At 42.5% G+C, this 8,260-nt stretch overlaps 1 protein-coding gene across 1 annotated transcript in view; it reads left to right on the forward strand.

Moving 5' to 3' along the window:
• The window catches only part of palm1b (paralemmin 1b), a 27,432-nt gene extending 20,648 nt beyond the window's left edge, over positions 1–6,784 (forward strand). The window contains exons 4-6 of the mRNA XM_083791260.1: positions 1,533–1,648; positions 2,998–3,068; positions 3,314–6,784. Coding sequence (XP_083647386.1) covers positions 1,533–1,648; positions 2,998–3,068; positions 3,314–3,684 — 558 coding nt within the window. The 3' untranslated portion in view covers positions 3,685–6,784. The remainder of the gene's footprint in view (positions 1–1,532; positions 1,649–2,997; positions 3,069–3,313) is intronic.
• The last annotated feature ends 1,476 nt before the right edge of the window (positions 6,785–8,260 follow it).

Consider the following 8,260-nt stretch of genomic DNA (forward strand, 5'->3'; position numbering starts at 1 on the left):
TAGCAGGGTGCATGAGGGAGAGAGAGGAAGGGGCAGTGATGGGGTGGGAGAGCAGAGGAGAAAAAGAAATAGAAAGAAAAGGGGGAGTTTTGCTTTGGAAATTCTTGTTGCATCACTGGAGAGGAATTCACGTAAAGCAGAGGTCCAGATTCTCAGACTCGTGTGGAAACGGGGAGTGTTTTTATCCTCCCCGTTACATTGGTCTAACCATCTCACTACGAATCCTGTTTGTTAAACATTCTTGTCTTGATATTACAAAAATGAAAATCCCACTCCTGACAAACATAACTTACTACTAAATATAACTGCTTTTCTCACTATCTCAGGCACATTAATCAATATTTGTGTGTATGAAGTGAACTATGAACCCTCTCCCACACCTGTAATAGTAGCAGGTAGCTGTTCTGAATCGGGAAATGCATTAATGTAATCCTATCCCGAAAAAATGACCCTGGACTCTGCTATTTACACAACGTCACCTGCCTTTTTCCCATCGAAGCAGCTCCAGGAAGACTCCCTCAATGACGTCACAAATGATAGTTTTGACTGCTGTCTCATTCAGGCCTCACCAATACATTGACGGAGGGAGTCTACCTGGAGAACTGTCCTCAACATGAGGGAATAGAACATGTGTGAATAATGATCTATGGTTGAAATTTAAACCCAGAGCGTCTGGCAGCATGCCACGCTGGCTCCCGAGTTGGCAGCTGAGGTGGAACGTGTTAACCGAGTGGTGGGAGTCATGGGATTGCTGGGCACACACACTGGCAGATAGCTGCAGAGTGGCCAAAGGGCACAGCCAGCCTGCCTGTCTCAATTAAGTACAGATAACCTCTTCTGAAAGAAGTGCACGTGGTGCAAGTCATTGTGTTTAGGATTTTTGGGAGAGTGGGAGATTATAAATTCCATCATCTCATCCCAGTTGCACAGTGCATGTACCTGTGCAACAGCTGGCCGGATCTAGCATGACATACACGCTCTCTAGGTGATACGGGACAATTTCAATAAAGATAAGATTGCATAGGCTTGCGTCATCTTGTACAAAGATATTACGAATGCTAATAAGACAATCTGATTTCCTTGAAATAATAGCTTTTATAGGGAAAAGAAACTGAAGGCAAATGCTATAATCTACCCCAGTGGTTCCCAAACTGTGGTGTGTGCACCCCTTGTGGTGCGCGAGCGCCTTCTAGGGGGTGCGCGACATGAAAAGTCTAATGGTGGTGCTATGGTTTTATTTTAAATATATTAACATATTATGCCAATATATGGCAAGTAATGCAGAATAGAGCATATGCTGCATATATTATGCCATATTCAGGTTCATATATGTGGATAAAAAGGAAATATATGTCTCTATATAGCTTATGCACTGAGAAAACTGTTGCGCCTTTCTTCGTCCTTTTTTCCAAACTACGGTACTACGCTGTTTTTTTTCTACCCAATCACCCAACCTTGTTAGTTGTTAATTGGTTTATAATTGATATGAATCCAATTCCCCATTGATCCCATTTTCCTCCTTCCCGTTACAGTCAAAAGCATTGAGGGAGCGCTGGTTGTTGGATGGCGCTCCAGAGGAGGAGGAGACTCAACAACGTCTGCTGGACGATGATGTGAAGACCAAGCTACTGGAGCAAGTCATCCTCAGGTCAGTGTGGCATTCATCTCTCTGTCAGTTATGGTGCGTTCACACGGGCAGATGAGACGATGCAAACACACGTTGTGAGTTGGGAGCAGCTACATGCATCCTTGCGTCTTTGTAACGTCATGTCACTGGCTTCCACTGACAATGAATGGTACTTAATACTTATGGCTGATGAATGAATATCAACGACGTCCTAATACATCCTGATACTGGGGGGTCAAAATATGAGTGTTTTTGTTTTGTATTTCAAACAATTTGTTTGAAATAGACACTCGTGCTTTCCAAGGTGTGATTTGGGCTGGGAGGAGGAGTAGGATTTAGGGCCGATTCATACTCCTATTTTACCGCTGTTTCGGCGCTGTAGTGCCGAAATGATTTCGGCTCGAAATTTTCAGTAGCACCGAAGAGCCGACTTTAGGACGGTACCCGCCCCCCCGAACCTCAAATGACGTCAAATTGTAGGCTCTACAGCGCCGAACCGACTTTTATTCGGCTCTAAAATAGGAGTATGAATCGGCCCTAAGGCCCTATACGTCCTCTCTGGGAAATATATATATATGTCAGTGATTTCTTTGTATATTTAAGTCATTTGTCATATCTGCCCCTGTGTAATTTGTGATTACGAGGCCTAAAAGGCAAAAATAAATACAAATTGTAAGGCCTCATTCACATGTATCAAACACCAATCAAGCAAATGTTTGGTCGTTTTTTTGGGCCACCACAATGCTTTTCCAATGGGAGTCACATGGTTTGATCAAACATTTTTGTTTGATGAGGGGGGAGGGGCAGAACACCAGCAATCAGCAATCAAACACAAAATTTCAAACACAAACCCCAAAAAACGACCAAACATTTGCTTGATTGGTGTTTGATACGTGTGAATGAGACCTAACATTTCAAATCAATGTTCAAAGCAAAAGACACAATTAAATAGTTAAATTATTTGAGTGACAATTAATCGTCAGCTTACATTTGTAATCGTGACAGCCCTAGTTGTTAGTAGGAATGAACACAGACGCACATGGGAGGAAATGGACTAAGAAAGGGGAGGAGCCAAACAGAGTTTCTACAACAAATGAATGTGTAATTAATACATAACACAGCTTTATCTTAATTCTCTTCCGTAAGAGATGGAAAATGGGACGTCATTGTGAATAACACATTAGGCTCTAAACATTTGGTGGAGAATTTTGCTGGGGGTTTTCAGTGAACCTAATAAAACAACTGATTGGATGTCAAATGTATGGCACAAATAATTACTCATTAAATTTGTGTGTGTGTGTGTGTGTGTGTGTGTGTGTGCGTGCATGTGTGTGTGTGCGTGCGTGCGTGCATGCGTGCGTGCACATCAGACTGGAGCAGGATATTGAGGAACTGGAGACTGGAGGATCAGCCAATGAGGGCGTGGCCAAAGAAAATGGAGGTAAATTCAGTACCCATGGCAACGTATGGGCTAGAACAGGAAACCATGGAAACAAAGCCTGGGCAGTCGGGAATCGGACGGGAAGACGAAGAGTGGGCTAATAATGGCTTCTACATTTGATCCATCAAATCATTCCTCTCTTCTGGCGCTCATTAAAATAATATTTCATTTCATTCTTTCCTTTTCTCTGTATCTCTCTCTCTCCCTCCCTCTCTCTCTCTGCGGTGCCACGTTGCCCCCTGCAGTAGAGAACGGAGTGGTGCAGGCTTCAGGCCAGACACCCAGGAGAGAGGTGACAGGGATTGAGGCGAAGCTGCTGGGCCCCAGCCCCGACCAGGCCAGCGCAGACAACCCTGTCACCCTGGTCTTCATGGGCTACAAGACTGTGGAGGAAGAGGAGGACCGCGCCACAGAGGACGGGGTGGACGGAAACGTCAAGGCCGAGTTCGTGGTCATCGAGGACGGGGAAGGCAAGACGGCAGGAGAGGCGGCCGCGGAAGAGCCGGCCCCGCCCAACGGCAGCATGGCGGACAAGGAGAAAGCCAACGGGGGAGGGGAGGACGCAGAGAAAGAGAAGGAAAAGAAACAGACCTGCAAATGCTGCACGGTCATGTGAGTTTGTTTGTGTGTGTGTGTGTGTGTGTGTGTGTGTGTGTGTCTGAGTGTGTGTGCGACGTGCGTATGTGATTGTGCACATGTGTGCTAGGTGCACACTTGCCTCTGTGCAGGTATGCCTATAGCTGTGTGTATCTGTGCTTTGCAAGTTTGTGTGCATGCTGTCTGTTACGGGAGTGTGCGAATCAGGACTGGAAGAAATATGACACCAACGGCAACGACAACAAGAGAAGTACGGTTCCACGGCCACAATATCAACAACTAAAGCCAATATGGCATCTTCAGCCACAACAAGAACCAGAGAGACTCATACACAGTACACCAAACTCTGTATACTTTCTCTGATATGTATTTTACTTTTGATTTCTATCGATATTTTTCTATTTTTCTGTCTTGACATTTATATTGTATTCGGTATATGTATATCTTTATTATGGGACTGTGTACTGTAAGTTCATTGTTATTATCGTTGAGAAAAAAAGAAAGAAAAGGTCTCTGGATTGTACTGCGTACCCCTGGGGGACACCTGGAATCTGGACCCTTGTAATTTAGTCCAAAACACCAAATTATGAAGGACACAGATACTTAAATATATATATATATTTCTCTGTGTAGGCCTACCAACTATTTATCGGTCAATTTCATATTACAATATTGTCTAAGATATTATTTTGAATAGTATTTTAATATATTGATATCAAATTATGTTTTATACAATGTATTTATTGTTTTTTGGTTCCACGTATCATCGCTAACCACCATTTGCATGTGATGCTTGTACGCACTACGACATTCGCACTTCAACAATCATGACGAAAGTCTGCGCTTTTCTTAGACTCACTCATTGTATCTTTAGCCACATTAAGTCTTTATAACTGTACATGGTAAATAGGATTGGCAGTGTTAGAGATACACAATAGGTTTTACAAGAACTACAGCACGATCAGACAGAAGTAAAATAGGACACAGATCTCTGTACATCCATGCTTGCCTCCTGCAAATACTGTATGTCACATAAACACATGTACGTGTAAGATCACTTTTTCTATTTAACAAAAGAATAAGAAGAAAATAACAACTTGTGTTCAATAGAAGAATCCTAAAACCAATGTTGCCATGACTATAAATGTTTTCATAATTGTGTTCCTGTCAAAGTAATGTTGATGTAGAATGAAGAGGTAGCACTGCATGAAGCCCTGCAGCTCTCATGACTTCCACGTCTCTGTCGCAGCGCTCTGAATCACGTTCACATGAATGTACTGTGAGTTCAGGGGTTAAATTGGGATTCGCTCCTCCATGCTGAAGGAAGCAAGAAGCATTTGTTTTTTCTTCTTGAACCAAATAAAGTCTGTTACATTTTTTTGTGTGCGTTGGTCGGCTACTGCTTTCTGTCTTCTACTAGCTCCCAGTTTAACCCCTGACTATCTTGGCCTGGGGGAGCAATTGTACGTCATTCAATTTGTGGTTTGATTTTTGATCCAATTGACACTGGTCATTTGAAACTTTAATAATGTCTGGTGGAAGACTGTCACATACATGCATGTCTACACTTCAAAATATTTAAAGCTGCAATCTGTATTATTTATGTACAGTACATGGTCTCCCTCTCCTGGCAGAAAGTTAATTGCAATGATGTACAGTACATGCTACAATAAAGTCGGTGTCCTACCCGACTACCAGGTCGACATCTCTCAATGTAAGAGTAGAGATGACATCTAAGCGCTCGTTATACTGTACCATACAGATTGGTTAAAGTAAGTTCTGGATTTCAGCTTTAAATCCTTGAAAGTGTTGTCAAAAAACATGTGCCCTTGGTCTTATAATTTTGTTTGTTCTATTAGCCCGTGGTCTTATCAACCACAGTAAAACACTGTGTGTTAATTTATACATTTGGCAACTCACAGATTGTAAGAACCAAATAGACCTGTATGGGTCAATGTTGGTTACATTTGTGCACTCCCAGATCTAAATTAACACTCACAGTGTAGAAGCCATGGATGTCTGGGTACATTGATTATATGCTGCCTAAAATACAACTCCCTCTGACTGCGCATGTCTCATACACTTACACATCGTCATCACTATCCCACTTTTTTCATCCATATAATCTGAACAACAAACCCTGCTCCCTGCTCACAAACATGCAGTATAAAGAAACCTCTGAGGTTGGTGCTAGCCGTGAGTCTCTTCTAACACTCCATCCACCATCTATTCTACTGTTCCACTGGCTCCCTCTGTCACACTGAAATCACTGGTGAGGGGCATTATGGGAGATGTAGTTCATCTGGACTGTACTGCCTATTTCTAATGAACAAGAGTTTTTTTTGCACCCTTGAGCATGGATCTTTGGTGCCTGGTGCATTCTCTTCAGTCCTGCCGGCATTTACCACCAGAGCAATGCCCCCCAACATTCCAAGGGAAGTCAGCAGGCATGGACAGCCAGCAGATACAGCGCCGTTGTAGTTATATGATTTTACGATTTCGTTTCTTGAAATTGACTCATGTTTCTTTTGTTTTTTATGGCCTCTGCGTGGGGCGGTATATTGTACTTGATGTGTGTACTTAAAAAAGAAACATGACTACATCTGTGTATTGTTGGTGCCTTTGTCAGGTTCAGTTGGTTGGACTTGTCCGTCTGTCATTCATAATAGACCAGGTTTGTCCTACTCTCCTTCCGGTCACGGAGACACTCTTGAAATGCCTTTTACACAACAACAACAATGACGAAACACTGCAATGATTCTTCAGAAAATAACCTTTGAATGCAGCTTTATTTAATACTCTCAGAAGAAAGAAATGTGTAGAAAGTTTGCCTCTCAAATGTTGCCTCTGTTGATGCTGTAATCAACAGCTGAAGTTATTATGAAGAAAATGTGTCATGTCCCTGGGACCAAAACAAACTATAAAACATAATTCGGACAAATAGATGAACACTAACAAGTTGAAGTTCTTAGAAGAATCGAATCAAGACGAAATTGAGTGAGTCTACAACTGGAACGGAGAGAGGCCACCCTGTGTTAGACCAATGCCTGTTCATCTATTATGTGGTCGTCTAAATGTTTTATCTTGAATAAAAACTACTGTTTGTTTACAGCAAATCAGTCAAGTGTTGTGTTGTGTGTATGTAATTAACTAAAAGAACACAATAAAGACTCCCAACACACACCCACACACACACACACACACACACACACACACACACACACACAACTTTGTGTGGTGAGCTGCAATTAACTGGCATTAATGGAAGCAATCACAGATGGGTATACAGGGGGGACTCTTGTGGAGATCTGCTTCCGCCTACGCACAAACACATGGCCATGTGCACTCAGACACAAACACCATCTACCATATTTACTGTGATAGTATAAGATATGAAGACAGATGGTCAAAATTAAAAGTGAAAATGACATTGTTCAACTGTTGCTGAGGGGTTCAGGAGAGAATAACGCTCAAGGAAACCATTTCAAGGCTCAGGTGGCTGGCGTAGAGTAGACCATTTTTTTATTTCACAGTATGTAGAATGGGTACAAATCTACATTTCAAACCACTTTGCTACTTTGAGAACGAAACCATGAAAACCACTAAAGGTGGTTGCACACTGGACGCGTTTTTCGGAAAGCCGACGCGAAAACGCAGCTAACAATCCAAAAAACGTGTTCAGTGTGCAACCACCTTAAGACTTGTTTACATCAGGGTCCTCCATTTTCTTAATCACGATGACCTTTGCTGCGTGGTGTCACTCCCCATCTCTCTCTCTCCCCATTTGATGTCAGTTTACTGTTCTAAAGTATCAAATAATGGGGTAAAAAGCCCCAAAAATATCTTACTAGGCCCTATTTGAGTCAAATCAAGGAATGCGCTGGCAAGGGACTAACACTAGAGGGCACAATTCTACTCTTTTGGAAAACATGGCAAGATGGAGCTATAATAACTTAATAAGAACCAAATGACAAAAAGACATACAGTTCTACACAAATAAGAACTATTTACCTGAAAAATGTAAAACAATAACAATCAGAATAATTCATACCTGTCTATTTTAAGACAGACATAAACCAGACCAGAGACTGCACTCCACATACTCCTGACCAATGTGACCATGATTGGGCAGTTGCCTCTGTGCATACACACATGATCTCTCTCTCTCTCTCTGTCTCTGTCTGTCTCTCTCTCTCTCTCTCTCACACACACACACACACACACACACACACACACACACGCGCGCACACACGCACACACACACACACACACACACACACACACACACACACACACACACACACACACACACACACACACACACAAGGCAATAGTCTTATCACAGTGTGTCCACACGGTTTGGTCAAATAAAAGACCCACATGGTTAAGCTAAGACAGCTATCATGGAGGTGGAGGCAAGACATTACCATTTGAAAGGAATGGGTGTGCCTTGTTTAAAAGCGTATATTTCTGAATAAAAGAAGACGAAAAATACCACACCCTCAATCAAGTCCCACCACAATGATGGGTGTGTTGTGCTGGTGGGATGCATTTCTCAGCCCACCACAAACCCCGATACCAATCATCCTATTGAG

This window comes from Protomyctophum parallelum (assembly GCF_964188405.1).
Source record: "Protomyctophum parallelum genome assembly, chromosome: 20".
Lineage (NCBI taxonomy): Eukaryota > Metazoa > Chordata > Actinopteri > Myctophiformes > Myctophidae > Protomyctophum > Protomyctophum parallelum.